Source organism: Candoia aspera, chromosome 2, assembly GCF_035149785.1.
Source record: "Candoia aspera isolate rCanAsp1 chromosome 2, rCanAsp1.hap2, whole genome shotgun sequence".
Classification (NCBI taxonomy): Eukaryota; Metazoa; Chordata; class Lepidosauria; order Squamata; family Boidae; genus Candoia; species Candoia aspera.
The window spans coordinates 244,776,273-244,803,951 of NC_086154.1; the positions used below are offsets into that span (position 1 = coordinate 244,776,273).

Here is a 27,679-nt window from a genome sequence, read left to right on the forward strand (position 1 = left end):
TCTCATTCAACCAACTTATGCCACAGAGTTGGGGAAAAACTGGAGGACGAGTGCTAGATATGCCTGTTTACTCCTAGAATACAAATTTGATAAAGAAAATATCATACACTGTTTGCACAGATTCAGTCAACCTAGCACAAAGTAAGGTATTTTTTCAGAAAAGAGTTCTATGAACACACAATCAATTGTTGCTAGGACCTGTAGTTTTTGCCACATAGAAAGCAATGCACAGAAGCTGTGTCAAAACTAAGATGGGAGAAAGGCAAGATAAGGACTTTTGGCTACAGGACTATCATCATCATCATCATCTCCACTACTCTATCTTCTTCAGGTTCAATTTGGTCATATTCTATCTACAAAAATGGACATGTTTAATCCATTTTTTTAGAAAGAAAAAAAAAGTTCACTTCATAAAATGAGAAACCCAAATATCTGTCTTTGTTTTCATTTTGGAGGAAAAAAGAATTCTTGAGACAAAAGTGCATCAAGAGAGTGCACTGAAAAAAGATGCTGCAGTAAGTTGCAGTCCAAGAATAAGAGTGCTGTGTATGCTTTCATGAGCTGAGTCCAAATTAAAGCACAAACACATTTATCAGAATAGAATCTTGTGCAGGCAAGCATATATAGAACTGAGTACGGAATAGAACAGAATCCCTAACTGGGCTTTACATTTATAGTCTGAGCTACACCATTAGCCTAGTCATGCCTTGAGACCAAAGATATAGTGGAATGGATGCACCATTCTCCTTTTAATTCCTTAGGCCATGGTTTCTCAACCAGCGTTCCCTAGAACCCTAGGGTTCCGTGAAAGGTCATCACGATTTAAAAAAATAATTTCATTAAAGAGGTAAGTTTCCATTCTTTATTTTTAGTTTAAGAACACTGTTAATGCATATATACAGGCCTACACATGAAATGGATATAATAATTGTGTAACTTCTGGCCTATATTTGAGCCTGAATGTGCAGGGGTTCCCCAAGGCCTGAAAAATATTTCAAGGGTTCCTCCGGGGTCAAAAAGTTGAGAAGGCTGCCTTAGGCTAACCCATTTGAACTTAATGTAGTAATGATTCTCTAATATTGTATTTTATTTAATAGATTTTTATCTATGTTTCCTCTAGAAGTTTCAGGTGGTATATACAGCACTCTACCCTCCAAATTTTCATCACAACCCTAGGAAGTACGTTTGGTTTAGAAACAGTGAATTGTAAAGTTCCACAGCTCGGAACAAACTTAAGCCTGGATCTTCAGCAAGCATAATCCAATAGTGTTCCTCAACACACCAGAGAGGCAAGACCATGATGAATAATCCAGTCCGCAAACATTACACCCTCAATGCAGTTCTCCTTTTGATATCTGTGCATTCTACATTAACATCTGAAGGATGGAGTTGTACAGCTTACCTTCGTATATTGCAACATTTACAAGGCCAAGAGTATAAGCTATATAGAAAGGGATTTTTTTAATCTGTTACACTAAATTGCCTCTAAGATGTAATCTCTATGAACTCACTTTTACATGCCCTGTTGTGAAATATAAGCTATTGGGAATTCTGAGGAGAAAGTAGCAACTGCTTATAACTCACAAGAATGTGGTTATTTTTAACAGGGACAAACTGCGGGCATAAAGTTAGTTTGATGAAAGCCTCTCCTTGGCCTCTATGCTCAAACAACTGGTATGCTTGAAAATTCTCAGTTTACATTCAACAGTTACAGAATACAGGCAGCCCAATTTCACCTGGAGTGATTATGATGTTATTGGCTTCCTTTATCATATCAACTGCATTGTCCATATTCACTTCTGTATGAGTGCCAGTAATTTCCATTGGCTTCCCACCAGCTGTTGAAGTAGTACCATATCCTCCAAGAATCACATTAGCAAGAGAGCGATTCATAGCCTAAGGGAGAAAAAAAGCACAACTGGGTGTTTTAAATAAGTGGACATTTAAAACCAAACTCAATGGACACAATTCCACCAAGCAATATTTCAGCAAAGGTTATTTTTTTGAAGTGTCCTCCCTTCATCCCACTCCAAGTTTTGATTTCCCATAATATTCCAACCTCAAGATGATACAATTATGCAAATACCAAACATAATTCTACCTAAAGGCATTGGAAAATATCAAAGGTCTTTCTCTGGAAAAATATGAAAAAGGAAAAGAAGGCAGAACAGACTAGAAGAGGCAAAAAAAATAGAGGATTACTGAAAACAGCATTAAGGTCAACAGAGTATTACTAGCATTTACTGTTTCCACTATATAAACATAATAAAATATTACTTTTTCAATATTTATTTAAAAAAAGAGGAGGAGGGAAAACAGTATCATCACTATAAAGAGATCATTAAATCTTCATAATGAGTTTTACTAGATACTCTTTTCTAGGACCTCATTTATGCAGATTTATCGACATCTAGTGGCCATCGAATGAAAGAAAAGAAAGAAAACTAAGTTAACAGCTGGACCTTTTTAGCTACTTGTCTATAATAAATGGCCTGTGTTTATGTGCAGTTCATAGATATCATGGTTCCAACATTGTTTTAACATATATATTGTCTTCTTATCAAATGTGTAATCAGAAAATGTAAGCATGAACACAAGAATATTCACACATTTGATATGAACATGAACACATCCACTAAGCCAGTTAAGAAAAAAACTATGGCAGCTGAGGAACAGCAATATCGTACTAAATATTTTTCCAACTTTCTGGTATTACAGTAATAAATCAAGCTGCTGCCCAGTTTATTTTATCTTTATGCACTTTCCCAGGAGACAGAATCAACTCAAATGTTATTAGTGTGGTGGACACATACGCTGTATAATAACATTTGAATGAGTTCTGTCTCCTAAGAAAATATAGCAATACTAGATTGTTGTAATGGTACTGCTTGAATCCAAGTGATCTAATTCACTGCACAAATTGCTCAGAATGGAGGTCAAATCAAACTGAGCACTAGCCAAGGCCACTAAAAAGATGGCTGCCTGCCAGACAACCCAAAAGGACTCCCTTGAGTAGTTTTTCTGCAGATGCCATCAGGTAGGAGATCTAGTACAGCTTCTTTCCGACTGCTAGTCCTGCTTTAGCATCCATTCATATTCACTCCAGGTCTTGCACCACAGTCGCTAAAGCTCTTACCCCCTTTGTGCTTTATGACTTGCAATTGTTTCTTAAACCATGGTGTACTTTTGGTGTCAATATGGGGCAGAGGGAGCTACTGTCTCAATTTTCCTACCATCCCTAGGAGACTTCAGTATTCCATACATTGAGCAGAGATGGCAAGGTGGCCAGCCAGGTTAGGAAAACATCCTCGCCTATGACTCAGTCAGATCTACTGGCCTCTCTGGGTCGACCAATCTGTCAGTCCTTCAGGGTAGACTCAGTCAGGAAACAGACACCACAGGAATGCTGGCATCTAAAACATTCTTTATTGATAAAGGCCAATTGTATCAGTTAATAACTCAGCTAATAAACTATACTTTATTCTCCTTATTAATATAATAAATTCTACTTGACTGATATAGGCTAACTGGAGAGCCAGTCTGGTGTAGTGGTTAAGGCATCAGGCTAGAGACCGGGAGACCGGGAGTTCTAGTCCCGCCTTAGGCACAAAGCCAGCCGGGTGACCTTGGGCCAGTCCCTCTCTCCCAGCCCTAGGAAGCAGGCAATGGTAAACCACTTCTAAAAATGCTGCCAAGAAAACTGTAGGGACTTGTCCAGGCAGTCACCATGAGTAAAAAACTGGCTCAAAGAAGCAAACACACACATAAAAAACAGAATTTTGAAAGCCTGTTATCTCCCTGCATAGTTTCTCCAAGGTTATCTCCCTGGCTCTCCACACAAATTCATTTGGTCTCTACCCTTGCAAACCTCACCAATCAGTGGTCCATCAAGAGCCAGTTTGGTCTAGTGATTAAGTACTGGGCTAGAAACCAGGAGTCTGTGAGTTCTAGTCCCGCCTTAGGCATGAAAGCTGGCTGGGTGACATTGAGCCAGTCACTTTCTCTCAGCCCAACTTGGTGCAACGTAGACTAGCCTTCTCGGCACCCAGGGCAACGTGACTTCTCATGGCTAAATAGTCTACACATCTGGCTGCTGGACCTCACAAAGATTTCCCAGCAAGAAAAAGCAGCATGAACACTGAACTGCTATGCCATATGATTAAAAAAAAAAAAAGTGGTCCATCCAATGGTAACGGTATCAGATATCACTTCTGAGAGCCTGTATGTAGACTACTTTGTCCAGAACAAAAGCCAGAACAAAGGTATGAAGGTAGAGAGAAAGGAAGATAACCTTAATGAAGAAATGCAAGTTCTGTTGCCATGGTGAGAAAAGGTAAAACATTTTTTAAGCCCAGAATGTCCAAATAATGTTTGAAAGTGGCTCAGACACCTTCCTAATTCACTGAACTATAAGGAGGTGGAGGAGGAAAAACACAATCAGACTTGCAAGATTGTGTTATTTTAGCAAATCTCAATAAAAGTAGCTTTAGCCTTACTGGAGTTGATGTCTTAGTCTGATCTACCTAGTGGGGCTGACAATGACCTGCTCATGGATAGGCCCCCCAAAAATCTTAATGAAGAACATAGAACCCATAAAGGACATGAAATTCAGAACTGAACTCATTAAAAATAGCCTTGGCATGAATACTGAAGTCTTTGAAGCCCAAAGGCTTGGAGTCTCCAGTCACCACCACTTGTGTCAGTTCAGTCAGGGTTTCTGCCAGGCAGCTGGGTGGCACTAACAGAATCCATGCCTTCACTTAACTGTTCAGAACAAGAACACACCCCAAAGCCAAGTTCCAGATTGGGAATCTGGGGAAAAAAATGATGCTATTCTTATGGGCTATTATAACATCCCTCCCTCACCAACCAGTGTGTACCACTACTTTATGGCATAGCCAACTAATAATAAATGAGACTCCTCCTCTGAAAGTCCACCTACTAGAAACCAATGTATTTTCCAGCTTGCGCATAAGCTTAGTAGCCTATCCACATGGACTGATGTGAGGTTTCTCTCTTCTGTAGAGATTTCCCTCTATGAGGAAAACAAAATACTAGCATCAACAGACTAGAACTTTTTTGAATAAGTTACTTTGTAGGCTTTTTCAAGAGGCTGTTTTAATATTATCTTGGTTTTCTGACATAAAAGAGGCTTCTAAGGGAACTAAATAGATCTCAGTGATCAAGTGGAACAGTGAGATTCCTAGGAAGAATGGAACGTTCTAGAGTTCCCTGGAATATTCTGTCTCCAAAACAGATTTTTTTTAATATACCTAAACCATCATTTGTTTTATGTTCATTTACATTTTGGTAGGATTTAGCTTAAAGTACTCCATGTTCTGAATTTGAATGATACATTTAACTGTAAGCAAGGAATGGAAGGGTAGTTTGAAAACTTCACATCTTGTGGAAGAGGAGCTGAAGGCAGCAAGCAGACAGGTTAACCAGCTCTTCTGATTAATTGTGACATGTAAACACTCTTAAAAACAAATGAAATATCCTTATCACTGTTTGCTCTCCACTTCCATAGCACAGTAAACTAGCAGCCAAAGCAATATATGGTAGTAGCAATAGAATTAATGCTAAATTAAAATATGCTGAGTTAAAACAAATTAATTTAAAACTGGGTTCCTAAAGTTAAACTCCTTGGTACTTTCATCTATCGAGTTGAGTTGAGTTGAATTGAATTGAATTCAGTTGAAGCAAGCCTCTGCCCAATTACAGCTGTGGAAAGATCACAGGATATACTTGTTTATTCAAACCTTTTCATTGTTTTAACTATTTAACAATTTTAATTGTTTTAAAATATATTGTTTAATTGCTCTAATAATATATTAAGGTTTGTTTTTCATCATATTTCTTTAAGTCATCCTGAGCTGTTATGGAAGTGGGCAGCACAGCAGTACTGTAAATAAATAAATGGAATGAATAAATAAATACAAGTCTGATTTCAGTATACATAATATTTAATAGCTGACAAATATAAAGAACTTCTGAAGCAGACAAGTTGCCATTCCTGCTATGACACCCAATCCATCGATCCCAAAATTTCAAAGGGTCTTCAAAAAAGAAATCTTTCTTTCACAGAATTCCCTCCTTCCAGATACCTGTCTTTGAATACCCTTCTCAAACTTTAAAAACTGCCTGGAGGATTTTCATTCTATTGAGTATTTTTGAAGTATCTATTCTCAAGTTTCTGTCCTGTACCAATCTTCCTATTTCCCTTTTCAAATATTTTTAAATTACCTGTGCAATTTTATTTATATGTTATTGTTAGTATGGAACATCAAGTGGCCACATGGCAAGAACATAATGTGTGTCCTACCTCTAAATTGGCTTCTGACATTCATAAATGTACCAATACCATTTAAAAGATATACATATAAAAGTTAGGACAGAGGAGAAAGGAGAAAAAGATAAAAGGGAACAGGCTGAAAACACACAGAAAGAGAACAAAATATACAATAAAAAACTTTTCCCACACATAGAGGAAGAGTAATTAAACAGATTGAGTTGGAATGGAATCTTTTTCTTACCACACACATGATATGAGACAGGATGGCACCAGAAAAGCCAATCAGGGCACCCACAATTGTTAATAAATTGTTGTTAAGCAGGAATCCTTCAGCACAGAGTGCCCAGCCAGAATAGCTGTTCAAGACAGTAATAACTACAGGCATGTCAGCCCCCCCAATGGCTGCTGTCAGAGTAACTCCCTGTGGACAGGAAACAAAGGCAGAATTGAAAAATTCATGCTTTCAAGCAGACAGCATCATTAGGTCAAAACATTTCTGAATACAATCTGGAGCTTACAGACATACTCTTGCTTTAAAACAAAACCCATCAGAATCTCTTAGATACAGGTAGTCCTCAACTTACAACCATTCAAAGTTACGACAGCACTGAAAAAAGTGACTCATGACCGTTGCAGCATCCCCATGGCCACGTGATCAAAATATGGGCACTTGGCAACCGGCATGTATATACGATGTTTGCAGCGTCCCTGGGGTCATGTGATCGCCATTTGCGACCTTCCCAGCCAGCTTCTGACAAGCAAAATCAATGGGGGAAGCCAGATTCACTTAACAACTGCAGTGATTTGCTTAATGACCACATTTTTAAAAAAGGTCATAAAATCAAGTGTGGTCACGTGATGCTTCACTTAATGACTGCATTGCTTAGCAACCAAAGTTCTGGTCCCAATTGTGGTCATAAGTCAAGGACTACCTGTATACCAAATGTGGCATTAAAATAAAACAAAATTTGGGGCTTCCGGTGGAAATGGCATTCTGAGTGGCTGTGCCCGCTGTTTCAGCAGCGGAGTGGGCAGCATGGCAGCTTTTTTGGGGGGCTCAGGCAGGCTTTCTGAAGCCCAGAACTGTTCTCTGGATCAAGGAGAATTCATCCCATTTGTCCTCCAGAATGATGGCTTGCAGCTAGGAGATCGCAAACAGCATTTTGTGGTCAACAGTAAGAGCTCCCAAGAGGCAGGGATGTCATCATTTCCAAGCCACACTGTAGTGTTAAAGGACACTAAGAATGGCCACCCCATTTCTAAATTACCAATTTGTTTTTGTTTTTTTAAGTATACTGTATATACCCCAAGAGAGGCTTTTTACAGCAAGGAAAAGATGTTTTCTTGGTGCTTAATGTTATTTTTGGGATTGCTTTTTCATTTTTTTTTACGTCTTGGATTTTGTTTTCCTTCAAAAGGAAATTTCAAAGATTGAGTAAATAATTGTCTTCCTGTTATTATTTTTGTATTAAATTTGAAGATATTAGCATTTTCCTACACGTTGAATTGGCTGATCTGAACCTTCAGCTTTCTGCCTTCACTTTCCCTTGAGAACAGTCTGCTATTTACTCTTACTCTGTGTAAACAACTTTTGAACTTGCCCTTATCTTCAACTTTCACTGATTAAGTTCCTAGGGGGGCGCCATAATTTACTGTGTGAGATATGGAGGATTTCAAACAGATCCTTTTTGACCTTCACCAGGACTTCAAACAAGTATCTTTTGACTTTTATCAAACCTTTATGCAAGATATCCAAGACACTGTGGAAAATATGAGACCTAAAATGTGCCAGCAGTTTGGGGTGAAATTGAGGAATCTAAGAGCAATAGAAAGGTTTCTTTGAAGACTGAGCTTGGGATTTCTGTCAAGATGCTGGATGAAGATTGGATAATGGAGCTGGAGAAATCTAGAGGAGAAAGAGATCTGCAAGCTATAAATAGGGTCGACCTCCTGGTGGAATGCCATGAAAAGAACCTGGAATTTTGGAGGGGGGCAGCTGGGCAGTTTGATTTTCTTAACGAGAAAGCTCTGTCCGTATCTTGGGAATATGTAACTGCTCTGGTTTATTTTGAAGTGGGATAAGGGTTGAAGAATGTTTATTTGGCTTGCTTTAAGGATCTGACCAATGTTATTTGTCTTTAAAGATTTGGACTTACTGTTTTGAATTGGCTTTGCTTTTTGTGTTTATTAAGATTTTGGGCTTACTAAGATCGAGATTATTAAACTGTTATACCACGAAGTATAATAGCTGACAACTTATGTGCCTTTTAATCTGGTTTTTATTATAGTAGACAGAAATGTATAAAATAGTGGTAGGAAGAGAATAATTAAATACATTTTATCTTTTGGAGGGGAGAAAGATGTTTAGGAAGCTTATATAATTTTTTTCTTCATTTTAATATAAGGGGAGGAGTAACTGTACTTAAGTGATTTTTATTGTGTGTTAAAGGGGAAAGATTTATAGAAATAATGTGGTGTTTTGGTTTAATATAGAGTAAGAGATCGATTATGGAATTTTTGCATATCCTCGATGTTAGCACTCGGAAGCCACATCTTCCTATAAATCTAAAAACATTTTCGTTTGTGTTTCTACACTTTTTTAGTTTTTTTTCTTTTTTTTTGTAGTTTGTTTGGGTTTTTTGTAGTTTGTATTCTTTCCTTGAAACTTAATAAAATTTGCTATAAAAAAAATAAAACAAAACTTGGATGATCATGTATCTCTTGATATACTTTTCATAGTATTGGTAATCGGGCTTTTAATATGCCCACGAGGAGAGCCTAAAAGAATCCCACCGGGCATTATTGAGATACTTTCTCTCTCTAGAAAGAAGTTGTTCAACTGCATAAACTCTGGTTATCCTTGAAGCCAGCCTCACATCAAAAGGGAGCCTCCAGATGTGTTGGGTTACAATTTCTGGAATTCCTAGCCAACTTGGCCTATAGTTATGCTAGCCAGGAATTCTGGGAATTTTAGTCAAACAGGGCTCAAGGCTAGAGAAGGCTGCTTAAGTCATCAGGTCAGCGTTGAAGAGAATTTTTGTATGTAACTCCAGAGGAGCATCTGGAATGGGAACATCTCCAACAAATAAATTCCCAGCTTTAATATAAAGCTTTGAATTATTATGTTTTTAGGTAATAGTTTCCACGGTGGTTGTGCTCTTTTCAGGACAAAGTTTTTCTTAATAATTGATTGAAACATATCCTCTTTAACTCCAGCCCATGAATTCTAGACTTGTCCTTTTTTTAAAAAAAAAAACCAGGCCTTTAAAGATGATTATCATGTGCTTTCTCTATCTCGTCCCTGTTACATAAGCTTTGTTTTCCATACCATTGACCATTTTTGCTGTCATTCTCTGAAATGATTTCAGAATTTATATCCTTCTTAAAAAGATGCATCCAGACACAAAAATCTTTAAAATTTTCTCCATTAAAGAAATGTATTATGCTAGTCTTTGACCATAATGAAGATTTGATTTGATTTGATTCTCCATTAAAGATGTATCACCTTGCTTCTTATTTATGTCTCCTCTTCATTAAAAAGACTTTAGGATTCTCCATACTCAGAAGAACGAACTGATCAGGTTATTTACCACACCCAGTGACAATTTGGAATATCTTATTCACTATTTATAATTTATTATAAATTCACACTCACCATTACAGCAGACAGGGCAGACACAGACCCTAAGCAAGTCAACCCTGTTGTGTAACTTGGATCAATCATATATGGAACCATGCCACCTATGCTGGCTGTTAACAAACCAGCATTCAACAAGTGTCGTCCTGGTAAGAGGAGTGGGGCAGAATTCAGGATGCCTACAGATATAAAAATTATTTAATTCAAATTCTGGAACTGGTCTGGTGAAAAGAAATCAGACACAACGACAAAAAGGTCAGGAGAACAAATCCCACCGACTCAATTATCAGGTCTCTTTTTTCTCTTTGTCATATTAGCATAACTACATCCTATGTTTGACCAGGATTCATCATTGGCTGTTGTCTGCTGGCATCAGATACTTGACTAAACATTCCTTTTCTACTATTCATGATTTCACTGATATGAGCCTTATGAAGAAGAATGCAAAGCTGCTAAGAGGGCCAACCAAAGCTCCTGAACTTATGACAAACTTTTATTTATTTACTAGATTTATATCCTAGAGCTTCCTCCAGGAGCTCAAGGCATGCCCTCCTTCCATTTCAGCCTCACAACAATAACCCTATCCAGAGGTTAATGCGAGAATGCGGAGAATGCGAGATCGGAAAAAGCCTACATATTCAGAGGACTGCCCTCAAAGGGAAATCTAAAGTCTTGTCTTTTAATTAAAAGAAATGCCAGGACTTAGGGTACCATAAATATTACTTGCATTAAAACTGAATTTTTCAGTTATTATCACAAATGCATGAGGGGAAAAAAAACCTTCCCAAGAATTTCTGTTCAATTATGCCTTGCAGACGTTTCTCAGGTGTAAGAGCGTAGTTCTCACTGAGTTGGTAAATCTATGTCTGGGCTCTACCCGCATCTAGTTCCACCTTATCAATTATTAAGCAAAGCATGGTTCTCTCTGACATGTTAGTTTTCTACCTGCAGCATATTTCGATGCATGTGAAGGAGCAACAGAATTCATACCTGAATTTATGACACCATAAAGCCCACATATGGACCAATTACAGTTTTTCCTATTTAATGACCTTCATACACACCCTGATGTTGGCAGAGAATTACAGTAATTGAAATCTAGTATCTCTAGAGTCACCAAGTTGTGAAAGATCGGGTTTAACATCTCAGTGCAATTTTAGCCAGAGAGAATGGATACTGAATGCATGTCTCTCACACACACTTAAAAAGAAAACAGGGCACACTGTGAAAGAAAAAGAGGAATTTACCCTGTAGTTTTCCATACGCAACAAGAGAGCCACTGAAGGTTACTCCTCCAATATATGTGCCAAGATAAGCCACAATCTGTGTGAGATTTGCAGCTGGATCAGTTGCAAAATGGGGAAATTCAATCATGTACTCTGCTATACAAGTGAGAACAGCAGCCAAGCCAACCAAGCTATGGAAAGCAGCCACTAGCTGAGGTAAATCTGAAATCTGGATACGTTTAGCAATTGTCAGACCTGCGGAAACAAAAATAGTTGCATGTTAACTGTGAAAGGGGATAATATTGCTCAATAATTCAGATCAGAGTACACACTATTGCTTCTTCAACATCAGCATGACTTGCGATCTCTGTGACTGGCATTTTGTGCTTTAATTATATTTAATTAGAAATATATTCTAAAGAATCTCAGTGTCTATACACGGAAACTAAGGAGCAGGTTTATATCAAATTCTAACAGTCCTATTACTTTTTCAAGTAGAAATTCTTTCCTATCACATACTGCAGATGCATTGCTATTAGGCAACAGAATTATGTTAAGTCTTTCAGATCATGTGATCCCCCTTTGCCCGGCACTTACCTATGGTGCCACCAAGGGCCATTGCACCCGACATCTGGGCCAGAAGCTCAAGGGATGGTTTTAGACCTCCAAGGGTAGCTGCCAAACCTCCAGCAACACCTATCATACCCAAAGCATTGCCAAGTCGAGCTGTTCCTTGGGTGGAAAGGCCAGCTAGGGCACCAACACAGCACAATCCTGAACCCAGGTATATCATCTTTAAAAGATGAAAATAGATATAGACACATTGTTTAGAAAGCACTTAAAACTGCTGATTTGACCAGGGTACAAAGACTACTCAGTTTGGTTTCAAAATCCTCATAGCATGTACTGCCCACCCCACTTTCTTTTCAAATATATTTCTGTCCAAATGAGATTTTGAGCAAATCTGGCAGTTTGCAATGGAGTGGTGCTAGCAAAATGCACTAAGGAAGTTTGTTCTGCCTGTTCAAAACCCTGTTCCAATATCATCAGCACCAAGAAAAGACAGAACTGATTATATAGTTTGTATAGAAGACCTCTGGATGCAATCAAATCCATTCTTAGCATAACAAATTCTACATGAAGGATGGCCACAAAGGAAAAGAAACATGCACATTAGTGATCAAAGCTTTTTTTTAAAAAAATCAATACACTGTATTTTTGCCTTTGCTAGAAGATCAGGCTTTGTCATCCACTGCAACTGAAAAAGGTTGGGCTCTGCTCAATGGCTTTTGTCAATGGGATAGTGCAGATGCTAATCTGATTATGGGATAAAGAAATATGCTGAAAAATGTGCACTTCCTTCTGTACAACTCTTCCTTAAAGCCAAATCCCCATCTAAACCACCAACATAAGCCATGGTTAAGGTTAACCAAGATTTCCTTTTAACCTAAAAGCCTTCTCTGAAGATGGTTTCTGATATTAAGGCATAATGGTAGTAGCAGCAGGCTCCTGAAGCCTGACTGTGGAATTTACTGCAAGGAGTAGAACAACACTGAAGCTACCACCTTCCAATTCTGTTGGAAATGAAGTAAGGTTTTTGAAAAATGGAGATATTCTTCAGATCAATTTCTCCTTCTTGCTACCAAGATAATACCAAGAAGTTACATTTCTCTAGCTATGTCATTGTGGCACGACTGCAAAGGATGTAACTATTGCATTGGATGCTGCCAGTTCCAATTTCATCTCAGCCAAGAAAACAATAGCTGGTCTTAAGTAAAACATCAAAAAACAAACAAAGAACATCATTACCCTCCAATCCATTTGCAGTATATATATATATGAGGTATTATAAAGGGTATTTTTCATCTATACATGCTAGACTCCCTCCACTTCGTCCTAGCCAGCATAGAAAGACATCAGGCAAGAGTAAGATGGACAACACTGCATCAACAAATGGACAACACATCAGCATCAGATGACATCTGTAACATGTTCACAAGACTGTAGACTTATTCTTATATGAAAAAAAATAGTTCTATGGGTCCCTGAGCAACCTTTGTACCTGTTCAATGTTATACCCGCTTTGGAGTGCTGCTCCATATCCCCCTATAAACATAGCAGCAGGCAACAAGTATAAATAGTTGTATTCAGGAGGGTCCGTAGGGCGCTTGAACATATCCAGCATTCTCTGAGTGACCAGGAAGCCACCTATGCCACAAAAAATAATTAAAAATAATAATTAGATTTGGAAAAGCTAAGAAGTGCTTTAAAACAAGGGGATGGTTATATTGAAGCCACAAGTTCAGTTCAATAGGAAACTGTCAGCCTCCCCTAGGAAGGACCATCATGTGGCTGGGCAACATTTTGATGCAGGCAAGAAAAGCAAGGAGTAATTCAGAACAATTACTATTATTGGAGCATGGGCCATATTTGAGGCATCCTGTCAACTACTTGAAAACAACGGAGCAGCTCAGGCCCCAAGCCTTTAGCTGAGGATTACTGGAAAATCTTGTAGCACTGGTCACAAATTGCTAAAAAAAAACAGGCAAATAAGCCAGGTCAGGTTTAGAATGGAAAGGCATTCCGTTTATAGGCAGTTCTCACTTAACCACCACAAAAGGGACTGGCAAATTGGTTGTTCAGCAGTGTGGTGGAGAAATGAGTCACCACGTGGCCAGACCCGATTTTACGATTATTTTTACAACAGTTGTTTGTTAAGTGTAGCATGGGTCGTTAAGCGAGTCACTGCAGTCGTTAAGCAAATCTAGCTTCCCCAATGGACATTTTTTGCCAGAAACTGGCAAAAAAGGCTGCAAATTGCGATCATGCGACCACAGGACACTGCAACTAGTCGTAAATGCAAGCCGGCTGTCAAGTGCCCGAATTGCAATCACATGACTGTGGGGCCAGTGTTGCAGTTTGCGATGGTCATAAGTACAAGTACAGGTCATAAAGCACTATTTTCAAGGCTGTTGTAACTTCAGACCATCATTAAATGAGCAGTGGTTAAGCGAAGACTACCTGTACATTTGCTGAATTTTGCTGCTATTGCCCAAAAGCTTCGAACTCACTTTGTTTGCTGGATTCTCTCAAACTCCCCAAGCACCCAAGAAAATTGTACCTCTCAAGCTATTCTATCAGCACCACTTTTGAAAATGCAGGTTTCCGGAAGATAGGAAGTAGGAAAGCTTGGAGCTGCTTGGTACCTGCAATGTTGACAGAGGAAATAAAGGCAGCAAGAACAGCAAGGCCCTGAGGCATAGTTCCAGGGAAGTATCCCCCTCCCATCAGGGCTAATCCGCCAACAGCAGTCAGTCCTATTGAAAAAGAAGAACATGAAACATTAACAGTGCTGAACTCCTTGTAGCACAAGGGAAATGCTTCAGGTTGCAGGATGCATTTCTGATTACCACTGCTAGATAGTACCAACACATTTGAAATTATCCCACACACTGTGCATTTTAGGTCTCTGATTACATAGGTGGACCCATCGTCATACTGTTACAACGAGTCTTTTAATGTTGCCAAAATATGTTCTCTCACTTCCTCAATCCTTCTTTCTGTTGATTTGTACTCTCTCCTTTGCTTTCCATCCCTGTTATAAAATTAGCTCTTCTACTATGGGTTCTTGAGTGTCTATTGCTGTCCAACTAATCAAAAGAAAACAAAAACAAAAAATTGCTAAATTTAGCCTTGATTGCTTTAACCCTATCCCTTATAAAGACTATATAAAATTCAATGTAACTGGACTAAGAATGCCTAGATCAAAAATTATTTTATTGTACGTAGTTTTCTGCTATATAGTTATTTGCTATATACATTCTAAAGGCTTAATTCTGTATTTTCAGATCTTTTCACGGGTTAGCAACATGTAACAGCCTTTTCTCTACTACACCTTTATTTTAAGCATATCATATGCCTGCAGCTAGTCAGCAAAGGTTTTCATAATAAAGAATATATTGGATACAAACATCTACCCAATGCATTCTTTGTTATGAAAATCTATACTGTATTGCTGTAGAGGAATATAGAGAAGACCTTGGAGAACATATGCAGAGACTATTAGCAAAAGATGAGCTCAATCCAGGAAAGCCAGACAGAATGAGAAAGAACTTAAACTGCCCTTCCTTTAAAAGTGAGAGAAGGGAAAACATTGTTACGTTTTCAAGATTCTGTTACAGCATTATACCCTATATAAATAAAGTAGAGTGCTACTATTTCCTGTGGTGTGTGTTTCCAGACCTGGCCTACTCAAAGGGCTGAGCACTAGATAATTCAAAACCTGCCATGATATTTTGGCAATATCTTGACCAATTAGAAGTTGGAACTTAATGTAGTCCTACAACTTTAAACATGCCTGAGCAACCATGGGCGACATGCAGAGTTAGAATGTTATTAGTGAATATAACAACTGAAAAATATGACGAAGTTTTATTCATCACTGGTTTACTGCAAGAGCAAATCATAGATAAGATGAAGTAGGTCTTGACTGTTCTTTTCCATCCTGAAGTTCTCCAGGTGTGTTGCACTTCCAGTATCTGTGGCAATATGAGTAGTGGCCATGCTAGAATGGATATGGAAGCTGAAGCCCAACATCTGGATGCTCCAGGTTGGAGAAGACTGTAATAACCTTTATTGTCTATGTTAGTTTTTAAGATATTACAGCACTTACACTAATGGCAAACATAGAAAAGCAAAGCCAAACTCTGGGCTTGGGAATATATTCCCTAACAGGAAGTATGAACTGCCACCAAGTGTACTCTCAAACAGAGAATTGTAACTAATACACATAACTCACACACTGATTTCATTCACACATTTTCATTTTTAATGTATAAAATTGCCCCTCAATCACAGTTAAGAACAGAAATATTAATGTTCAAAGGAAACATTTGCACAGCTTCATCTGGGGCACCAATTGCACCTGTTCCTGGATTGGGAGGTCCTTCAGACAGTCACTTATGTCCTAGCCACCTGATGCTTCACTGTTGCAATGCACTGCACATGGAGTTGCCCTTGAAGACCACTCGGAAACATCAGCTGGTCCAGAATGCAACACAGCCAGTTATGCCTTGATATACTCATGTGTGACTTCTGCTCCGCGAGCCGCACTGGTTGCCAGCTTGCTCCCAAGTGTGATTCAAGGTGTTGGTTATGGCCTATAAAGCCCTACACGGCATAGGGCCCAGTTATTTGAGGGACTGCCTATCTCCCACACTATCTGCCTGGCTGATTTGAGCTAACAGGGTTGGTACACTCCAGGTTCCTTCAATCAATCAGGACCCAGGAAGCATGCCTCCTGTCACAGTGCCTGCCCTCCGCAATAAGGTTCTCTCTGGGATCCATGTGGCTCCCACCCTGTTGGCATTCTGGAGGGCCATAAAGACCTGGCTGTTCCCCCAAGCCTTGGGCTAGGCTGGCACCTTACTGGCTACTGGAAGTTATGGGGTGTTTGGGTTGTTGCCGCATTTTCCAACTTCTTCTTCTTTTCTAGTTCTTGTTTTATGTCTATTTTTATTCTATTTAGTATATTGTGAGCCGCCCAGAAGTCACTTCAGTCAGACAGTACCAAATTGAATAAAATAAATAAAGTCACAGCCATACCTGAGATGGCATTAGTCACCGACATGAGTGGTGAGTGGAGTGCAGGAGTCACACCCCATACAGTATGATATCCAACAATCCCAGCCAAGCCAAATGTTGTCACCATCTGAGGGAAAGCTGAAGTTGGAGCTGCAAGACCCAGCCCAAGCACGCTAGCAAGTCCTGCAAGACAAAAGAACATTTAGCCTTTTGGAATATATGGATCCCCTGTGATCATCATCACCTCCCTGTGCGTGGAGGCTGAGAAGACCATTGCTTGTTCCAGATAGATAGTGAGAGAAGCAGAAAGTATATTTTAACTAGCTGGCTGGCTATGTATGGAAAACAGCTCCCTTAAACCATTGACAGTGTGCTCTCATTAGAGGCTATCCACTCAGTTTTGCATCAGGTTCCTGGGCCTTGTCTAACATAGCCCTGAATAAATGAGGTCACCATCACAAGCATGACTGCCAAACATATAACCCTAAAGGGATTTACCTCTAAAGCCTCTGGGTCAAGGGCCCCCCACTTTTATTTTCATTGATGTGGATACTAGAAGAAGACTGGAGACAGAAATCTGAACTGCTACAGCCTGATGTTAAGAGGTATGCCAGGAAAATGTAGGTGAATGGAAATGAAAAAATGGCCAGAGAGCAAAGAGTGAAGCAATAAAGAGCAGAGGGAGATGTGGTGCAACTTAGCAGTTGCAAGGGGGAAAATGGCAGTTTGCAGACTAGTCAGAAAAGTCAAAGTGACAGCAATGATATTCCCTCTTACCAAAAAGTCCTGTTGTCCAAACCTAGGTCAACTGCTGGCCAAACATCCAGGCTTTAATCCAGGATTTGATGATCCAGGATTTAATCCTGGGTGAAAATACTGACTTGGTGTAGATCACTGAGTCTTGGCTGAACTAACAGAGAGGAGAGGAATATATATCTATCTCTGCTTCTGTCTGCAAAGATTAGATGGTAAAGTAGTAGAGTGTGGTCTACAGGAATTCCATATTGCTCAATGTCCCATTTGACAGTCTGCCAACTTTAAGGCCATGCTGCTGAATCTGAATGGCTGAGTCTGTGCAGGGATTTTCAAACTCCAAGAATTGTCCAGTCAACATAGTCCCTGCAGAAAATTCTAAGAATTGAAATCCACACATCTGGAAGATGCCAAGACTGGAGAAGGTGCATTTTCTTGGATTGGCCAAGGCCAGCTCTTAACTGTGACAGCAAATTCCAGAGAAGCGAAAGAGTGGCACTCATTTCTCACCTGCTGTATACGCAGAAGCAGAGGTCATTGTTTTCCTAAAAGGTGTAATAGTAGCAGCTTTCTCTGCTTCCAGCTCTGCCACCGTCTTCTGCTTCACAGGTGCTGCCTGAGGAATGTTCTTAGGAGGTGGTGCTGGAAAAATCACTTTTCCATCCTAAGAAGGAAAAAACAACAACTAAGGACTTAATTAAAAGATCAAGTGATTTACACCAAAGATTCAAAAACCACAGTCTCCAAGTCAATGAAACCTTCCAGAGGCCCTCTTACCTTCGAAATTGCAAAAGAAAAACAAAAAATAAAATATAATGGGAGTGGTGACTTTGATAACTAGAGGAGTTCTGTTTGTTTGTTTACATTAAAGCAGTCTTTGTCAACATGGCACCCTGAAAATGTTTTGGGACTTCAGTTCCCATCATCTCTCCAACTACTGACTAGGATAATCTGATTTGCAGTCCTAATGCACCAGGAGGCACCTGGTTGGATAAATTAAGGTAACAGACAAAGCAATTTGTCTTTTGGGAAGGAATTCCATGGTAATTACCACACCGACAAATTTTTACCATTGCAGAAGGCGATACAGGGAAATAAATCAGCTCCAAAATTGGAGCAATTTCAGGCTGATATTATGGGGCTGTTAGGGGAATGAAGAGATTTTGGATCTAGGGCCTTCAGTGTACATACTTTCTGCCACCACTAGTGGCAGCTTCTCATGGGTATTTCAGTGGACTTTCAATATTATAGGTATCGTATTTGGGCATCCTAGAGACCTTCCTCTCCATGGGCAGAGTGGCACTTATGTCTCCCAATTAAACTTTAACCACTTTCATAATAGCAGCCGTATATGTATACGTATACGCATATGCATATGCATGTATATTTTCCCATTAATATTCTCTAATACACAGATGCATGAAGACTTTCTTCGCCTTTCATTTCCTAACTCTTTATCCCTACCACATCCTTGGGCTTTTTTTTCCCTTATCCAATTAGATTAAAAGGAAATGAGAAATATGGAACAAGAAAATGGTGAACGGGAAGTTCCCTATCCCCAATTATAATGACCACCTCAAAGAGATTTTTCAAGCATAAAAACTTGCAATCCACACTTTCATGGATCACCACGTAACACTTATTTTGGCCCTTATGATTCCATGGACTAAATTCCTCTGAAGTCAAAGATCCTAACAGAGTAGCACATCAACAGCACTGGAAAATAATATTAATTGTAAAAAATGAATGAAAAACAAACTACTTTCCTTGCAAGGGACATTTCAAAATGGGAATGAATGTTTCATTCACAGGAAGTTCAAAATAAAGAGCTATAAATAAGATTTACATAATGTTTAATAACATTTACATCCTCAGCTTCAGGAAAAAAAAGAGCTTGCTTTACCTTCATTACTACTGTTCCTCTAACAACATGGTCAAGAGTGCCATAATCAAATTCATCCTTCAGGTGAAAGTAAAATTTTTCTTTGTCCGGGCTGATGGCTTTCAGGAGCTTGATGATGTTATTGGAATACAAAGTACTGGCTTGGGTAGCCATTCTGCTGGGCAGGTCTGTGTAACCTATATGTGTGATTCCCTGTAGACACCAAAAATATAGATGATATGAGAATAAGAAACGGCCTTATGCCAAGCCAGATTATTCATCTAGCTCACCCAACATGGTTGCTGCTGCCTGAGACCGATTCTTCAGAGTTCCAGGCCTAAATGCATCTAGCTGTACCTGAAGATGCTAAACTTCTACATGCCCTTTCTCATACTCTTGCATATATGATTAAATAAACTTAGAAATAATTTCTGAAAAAAAGAGTCAAAAGAAATCCAATTCCTCAAAATCAACATCTACCCGTGACGGTAAATGTTGACGTAAATAAAGCAATTATTTTCCTATTAATTTTTTTAAACAATAATTTGAGTTTATATGGGGCATCTTCCATGTCTATAGGCCTACGCTGATTAACAAATATGAGGATTAAGGTGAGAACCAGTGATTCTCAGGATGTATTTATTTGTATTTATTCTATTTTCTATCCTGCCTTTATTATTTTTGTAAATAACTCAAGGTGGGGAACATACATATTATTCCTTCCTCCTACTATTTTCCCCACAACAACCACCCTGTGAGGTGGGTTGGGCTGAGAGAGAGGGACTGGCCCAAGATCACCCAGCCAGCTTTCATGCCTAAGGCAGGACTAGAACTCACAGTCTCCTGGTTTCTAGCCTGTTGCCTTAACCACTAGACCAAACTGTAGATGATTGTTAAGTAAACATACAACAACTTGGTTTCAGGGCCACCAGGCACAACACCAGGTATCTGTTATTTCAAAAAACTGGGAGGAAGAAGCTACAAGTTGAAATAGTGAAACTATAAAGGGAATTTATATCTTCCCCTGGTAGCAGCCAATTAACTGTTGTGCATGGCTTTATTCTTGCCTATAATCAAGACTGTAATCTAGCCATGACTTTCTGGATAAGCCGGCAGGGAAGGCTGCAAATGGCGATCATGTGATCACAGGGCACTGCAACCAGTCATAGTGCGAACTGGTTGCCAAGTGCCCAGATCACAATCATGTGACTGCAGCAGTGCTGGGATGGCCGGAACTCCAAGGACCGGTTGTAACCACCATTCGTTCAGCACCACTGTAATTTCAGACAGTCGCTGAACGAATGGTTGTAGGTTGAGAACTACCTTTAAGCGGACCCAAGCAGTTATTCAGCATGTCCCTGCCCAAGGAACACTAAATATATTAATGGTCAACCTTTTGCCAATATTGACTAAGAAGATGTGTATCTGAACATTTGTTCCACTCAGCTGTGGGTAAATTGTGTACACTGTTAAGTTGTGTAAGTATGATATAACTACCATATTCAGAATCCTAAATATTTAAAGACAAGAAATATTAGGAAATAATCACTTCATAGATGAGAGTGCTGGGCTGGGGACAGTTAGGTTAGGAACTCCTTACTTTATACTAAAAAAAGGTATGGCTATAAACAACCCAACAAAGCTACCTTGTGCACACAGAGATCCCCTGGCTTTGTAGTTTCAATATTCCCCCCTGCTTCAGCAGCTAGATCAACAACAACTGAGCCTTCCTTCATCAATTCAATCATATCTTTCCGAAAGAGGATTGGAGCCTTTTTACCTGAAAAGACAGAGACAATATTCGAAAGTTTTAAGTAGTACTTAATAGAAATAACCAGTTCTGTCATTTTTCCCTAGATAAAAAGAACATTTAAGCTTTTTCAGTTGTATAGATTTCCAGAGAAACAATCTTACATATAGACTTGGAAGGGGCCATTTAGACCACAAACCTGCTACACAGTGTAAAAATCACCACCTTGTTCACTCCTGTTCTAAATCCACTATTCCAGAACTGCAGCCAATCGATTCTTGGCCTTTTACTCACTTTCTTCAACATGAGTTGGAGCAAAATGTATTGCTCCAATTAAACATTCTAGAGAAAAATGAACGTCTATTCTACAGAATACATACCAGGAATAAGTGCTGTTGTAATAATGATATCAACCTCTTCACATTGTTTAGCAAAGAGCTTCATCTCAGCTTCAATAAACTCTTTGGACATCTCCTTTGCGTATCCTCCTTGGCCTTCCCCAGATTCTTTCATGTCAACTTCCAAAGGCTCAGCACCTAATGATTTAAATTGTTCTAATGCGGCATCTCTGTCAAGTAGAAAATAAAGTAAACTCTTAATAGCAAGGAAAAAGGCAAATAATGTACAGAACACTAATACCAGAAATTTTTCTGCACATGGGTCTTCAAAATATGAAATCATGTCCTCCTTGAAAATGACCTGTAGTAGAAGCTTAGGATAAATTCAGATGTGTAACCAATGTGAAGATGAGTTCAACTGTGCATTATTCATAACAATTATGCAGTACTATGGAGTGTCCCATAAAGCCCAATGTACAAATGTTAAAATGGCTTCAATTCTTTGGGAGAAATACTGGGATACCACCCAGAGAAATTCAAAACAACATTAGTCTGAATTGCCTAAGCAGGTGGCACCACCTAGCCAACCTTAGTTCTTCTCAAAAATTGCTAAGCAAGTCTAGAGCTAATAAATACCTGAAGGGAAAGCCATCAGGAAGCCCCAGAACTATAAAACTGGGGAGTCAAAAAATATAATGAAAGAAAATAACGGTAAACCACTACGTGGATGTGTTTGTATTTCATGAAGAGTCAAGTCAAGGTGGTTTTCTTTTACTCCAAAATCTTATGTGAATTATTGGGATGCAAGCCAGAGAAATTTAAAAGTTTGAATTATTCCTTACACCATGTAGTATAGTGGAACTCAGCCATTAAGCCCACTTGGGCTACTCAGTAATTCTGAAAAAAAGCCACAAAAGCCACAAAGTTATTTTAAGAAATGGAGAGAAACTCTGTGTAAGCTGCCCTGGTTGTCCCTGAGGTACAACAGGATTATTAGCTACTAGTAATAAACCTTTAAGAGCTAATTTGGGGTGGTGCTTAAGGCATCAGGCTAGAAACTGGGAGACTGGGAGTTCTAGTTCCTCCTTAGGCACAAAGCCAGCTGGGTGACCTTGGCCCAGTCACTCTCTCTCAGCCCTAGGAAGAAGGCAATGGCAAACCACATCTGAAATCTTGCCTAGAAAACTGCAGTGACTTGTCCAGGCAGTCGCCAGAAAATAAATAAACCTTTTAGATTTATATATATCTACCTGGTATCAAATCCACGAACTACAGCTCCCATTGATTTAGCTGCTCCTGCAGATGCTAATCCAGCAACTCCACCTCCAATGATCAGAACCTACATCCAAGCAATGCATTATAATTACTTATACCAATCTAAATTGTAAATATTCAATGGCTGATGTGAATCAACATACAGTGAAGGTGTATTAAGTAGCTCCCAACTGTCTGCCCAATTACATGAAGCTTCTTAAAAAGGAAAACATCAGCCAATCAATGGTATTATATATCAGTTATCCAGCTCTTAAGGATGCTTGCTGAAAAAAAATAACGATCAGTGAAAGTACTGTTAAATTCTCCCATAGTGGAATGTCTGATTTCCAGTTGATTACCCAGATTCAGAAAGCTGGAGAAGGTATAAAAAGATGAAGATTACTGGAAATGCCATACACCTTATTCTTTTGATTCCATACATACAGGCAGTCAACACAGCAGGTTAAAAATCTAATTTCTTCAGTCACATCCAGAAATGGCCAAAACGATTCCCAGGTTCCACTGCTTGAAATACAGACAGCTAGTCAGGTGCATTACTATGTCAGTGCTGATATCATCAGCACAGCACTCCTGTGTTGCACAGTAAGAAATACAAGCATTCTTAGAGGGACCTCAACTTTTTCAAACCCACAAAGTTGTATTTAGAAAGTAAATTTAATAGAGGAAAACTTTTTAAAAAGCTCAGCGCAGTCTGATTGCACTTAGCAGTTCTGGAACACAAACAGATGATTAGGAGGAAAAAAAGAAAATGGAGGGAAAAGCAATAAAACTGAATTGCTTGAATTCTATATAGCAGCACATCATGCCACATTTCATTGCATATTTGCATAATTTATCGTCCTGCTTGACACAGAGAGAAAACATCACTTTTGATTAGGTTCATCTTTAAACTAACAAGGTTTCACCAGACTTTGTTCACAAATCTGAAGTTTGTTTATCATCACTATAAAGAAAGCAAGCTTGACTTCAAAAGGTTCTGTTGGATATTCAGTCATGCTTTCAATACTTGTTTGCAAGGAACTGTTTGCATAACCTGGAGAAGCATTTTCAGCATTCTTGGCAACGAATTCTGTTATCCTTAGCAGACATCAGACAATTTCTGAGTGCCAAGCTAACTGGTTCCTCTGTCAATTGGAACAAATGGAATTTACTCTTCCTCCTCCAGCAGAATTTGCTGCTACCATCTGTACTTGTATAGTAATACTCAAGAACACTGCAGCACATGAGCAAACTATCTGCCCTTTAAAGCATAGTGCGGATTGGACCTAATTGTCTTCCACTTTGGAAGAGGTGAAGTAGGAAATCCTACAAAGATAAATTTATAACTCTGCAGATTATATTCTGTACTATAGTAACAGAACACAAATGTTACAAAAGATCTGTTACAGGTCTGTAATGAAGTCTCTCTCTTTAAAAAGTTATTTCAGCTACAATTCTAATGACTGGCATAGTCATGTTATTTAGCCTGAAGTCAAGATAAAAATTACAGATTCACTCTATCCATAATTGCAATTCAGCAGACAGTCATTAACAAAGCCTTGTTACTGTTTACCAGCAGCAAGAAGCCAGATTTTATATTAATTTTAAAATCTGTGTATCTTAAGATTCAGTTTGAGAGACGTTAATTAGTAAATTACTCAGCATCACAAATCAACAAATCTCTGCCAACATCAAAAGAAATTACATTTGATTTGCTGGAAGAAGGCCAAAAAGAGATTCTCTGGAGAAGAAAACTCAGCAGAAGAGATTGTAATCAGAATATGAAGGCACAAGGGGCACTGCTACCCACTTGTGACTGTACCTGCCAGTTCATTACAAGCTTGCATCTTTCCCCATGCATACCTTAGCTGGAGGAACTTTGCCAGCTGCCGTGATCTGACCGGTGAAAAAACGACCAAAATGATTCGCTGCAAGCACAACTGCTTTATAACTGTTAAAAGAAAGAAAGGCAGCCATCAATCTTACTGCATTTACATTTCTCCAAAGATATCGCACGGTGTCTGTGTGTGGCCTCAGAGAGCAGCATTTGCTGATCTATCCTCCAATCCTATGTTCCCACCATCCACATAACCAACTCCTTAACTTTAGCATAAAGGATAGTTTAAATGAATCTGGTAACTGAAGGGAAAAGTCAGTCACAATTGGTCATCAGAAAGCTGGACACCATGTAAATAATGGAAGGAGAGTGTAATAGTGCTGAAAGCACAGCTGCTAATTGTGAACAAGTTCTCATTGACACCATTGTGCCAACCTACTTGCCATTAATTTTGCCTGCTTCAATTACTTCAGGTATGAAAAGATTTAAGTCCTACTTCAGTCAGCCTGGCACAGCAGTTAAGGTTTTGGGAAGTTAAGGCCAGGGAAACACACCATCAACTAGAGAGGCTCACAGCATTATGTCAGGCTAACTGCTATTTTGAGCCCAGCTTTAGATGGTGGCTGTGAGGAAAAACTGAGAGAGGACACCATGAACCCCTGGAGCACAGGCTGGCTATTAATCTAACATGAGTAAGATTTGTTTACTACACATATTTTGTTTTTCTACTTCTCTCGTAGCATATCCCATTCTCTGGCTTCCCCAGTTTCAGATTTTCTGACCCCAGAGAATTCCTTCTTCAACTAGTAGATACTCATCCCCAATATGGGGAAGGACCTACTGGGCCTCAAACTTCTATTCTTCCCTTGAACTCAAATAGGCATTGCTTTCTAAAAACTTCCCAGCTGGATTTCTTAGCTCCCTGCCTTGACTAGCACAAGGACAATGAGTTTGTTCTGCTCACTGAAGAGGAAAACACCCATTAGTCTGAAATATGAATTCCACTCAATATCAAACTATTTATTAGTAGAATTCTGCAAATGAGCAAAAGGTATTTGTGGTATCATACCCAGCAATGTTGGCCATGGAGCTGAGAGCATCATATCCCTGAGCGATGGTCACACGTGGAACCTGGTCCATAGCCAAGACGGTTGTGTTTTTTTCTGCTAGTTTGTTCAGCAGATCTGGGTTTTGAGCTGGATAGATAAAACTGATCAGGGTACCATGTGATTTAAACAGCTCGATCTCATGGATGCCAAGTACAGAATTAAACATTGGAGCCCTCACCTGGAGAGGGGTGGAAAAAGAGTAAATCACAAAACCTCATATTGCAGGTATGAAAATAAAGTAAAATAAATCAGTATTCTAATTATATTAATTTTAAAAAGCATTTCATGCTTTATTTTAATTGCTATATATATTTTGTGAACTGCAAATGGAACAGCTCTACAGACTTGGTAAACAAACAAATAAAACGCCATTTAATAAGTTTTTACTTAATAGTTACATTATTATACATTATAATTTATTAATATTATCAATTTATATTATAAATTATCACATTAGTAAGTGTAAGCCCTAAATAGGCTCAAAAGGGCAACTGGGAAATGCCTCAATTACTTGTTTAAGAAGGAAATAGCTAGCACGAGAACTGGAACTGGATAAGGAGTCTAGCAGGAAGACAGAGAATTTTAACTTTTGCTCCCACTGCAATCTCGATGGGACTGGGCTTACAACATCTGCCAATCGTACTGGGGGGAAAAGCCCTAATTTGCTTACCTAGCAATGTTCTTCTAGGGCAAAAGGGTGTTGGGAAGGGGGAATCCAGCTTTAGAGTACTGCACAACAATAGCTATGGTCCTGACCACCACCCCCCTTACATTCATTCCTGTTATTTGCTTTTGAAGACCATCTACACACTTGTTAATTCTGCAGAACATCTAATTTTCACGTTCTTTACTACAGGAAACTCCTTGAGTTAATGGTACATAAGATTTCAATGAATAATTCATGGCTCATACTGAAGTCTTACTCTATGGCTGTACCTCTCACACAAAATATTTTAGAAATGACCTTGTATTGTTTTGGAGAGCATGAGGCGCTGGCTTGCTTAAGGATAACGGCTTGCACATTTTTTAAGCTAGGTTTTCAGTAGGGGCATCCTATTTGCCAATTCATGCTTAATAATGCCTCTTCCTGAAGACTGCTATTAGTTAATTCAACATTTGGTGTGTCATGGTAGCAAAAGATGAAAAGTTCAGTTCCTGAGATCACCTAATACCCTGAAAAAGGATCTTAACAGAATTCCTGGAGAGCTTCTGTCCATCAGCAAGCTGGCTGGGGAATTCTGGAATTGAAGTCCATACATCTTCAAGTTGCCAAGGTTGAGAAACACTGGTCTAGATAATACTGAATTAGATACAGATATTCCTCACTTAATGACCATTCATTTAGTGACAGTTCAGATTTATGAAGGTGCTGAAAAAAACAACCTACAACTGGTGCTCACACTTATGACCGTCACAGCGTCCCCAGAGTCACATGATCACAATTTGAGCACTTGGCAACCGATTCACATTTATGACCATTGCAGCATCCCCTGGTCACGTGATTGCCATTTTCAACCTCCCCAGCCAGCTTCTGGCAAGCAAAATCAATGGGGAACTGCGTGATTCAATTAACAACCACATGGTTCGTTTAACAACCACAGTGATTCACTTAATGACCACTTCACTTAGCAACCAAAATTCCAGTCTCAATTGTGGTCGTTAAGCAAGGAGTACCTGTAATACATTAGTCTGACTAGGTAGCTTTCTCCAACCTGACTCCTCGTTTTGGACCATCTGTTATCACTCAAAACCAGCATTCCTACTTTCAATGTAGACAGGAGTTTGCGATCAACATTAAAGATTCCGTCTGTAGAAGCTAAGTGTTAGCACAATGTTGCCACTGACGAGTAACAGCAAAATGGACTTTGCCCAGTCAACAGTTTGACTGATAACTGCATCTGCTCTACAGCAACTGAAGTTTGCTCTCTGCAAGACAAAGCTTTATCAGATGTGCTTTGTCCTAATTCCAAAGAAGCTCGTGTTAGCATTTATAATGCTATGCATGTTTTTAAAAA

General features: G+C 39.1%; 1 protein-coding gene across 2 annotated transcripts in view; it reads right to left on the reverse strand.

The window, feature by feature from the left end:
- The window catches only part of NNT (nicotinamide nucleotide transhydrogenase), a 62,196-nt gene that overhangs the window by 17,700 nt on the left and 16,817 nt on the right, over window positions 1-27,679 (reverse strand). For both annotated transcript variants that reach the window (XM_063295697.1, XM_063295698.1), the window contains exons 4-18: window positions 25,625-25,842; window positions 24,582-24,669; window positions 22,715-22,803; window positions 21,507-21,694; window positions 21,023-21,156; window positions 19,398-19,589; window positions 18,005-18,158; window positions 16,763-16,924; window positions 14,365-14,475; window positions 13,221-13,366; window positions 11,756-11,951; window positions 11,180-11,413; window positions 9,951-10,111; window positions 6,537-6,716; window positions 1,737-1,896 (exon numbers count right to left, since the gene is read on the reverse strand). In XM_063295697.1, the coding sequence (XP_063151767.1) occupies window positions 1,737-1,896; window positions 6,537-6,716; window positions 9,951-10,111; window positions 11,180-11,413; window positions 11,756-11,951; window positions 13,221-13,366; window positions 14,365-14,475; window positions 16,763-16,924; window positions 18,005-18,158; window positions 19,398-19,589; window positions 21,023-21,156; window positions 21,507-21,694; window positions 22,715-22,803; window positions 24,582-24,669; window positions 25,625-25,842 (2,413 nt within the window). The remainder of the gene's footprint in view (window positions 1-1,736; window positions 1,897-6,536; window positions 6,717-9,950; window positions 10,112-11,179; window positions 11,414-11,755; window positions 11,952-13,220; window positions 13,367-14,364; window positions 14,476-16,762; window positions 16,925-18,004; window positions 18,159-19,397; window positions 19,590-21,022; window positions 21,157-21,506; window positions 21,695-22,714; window positions 22,804-24,581; window positions 24,670-25,624; window positions 25,843-27,679) is intronic.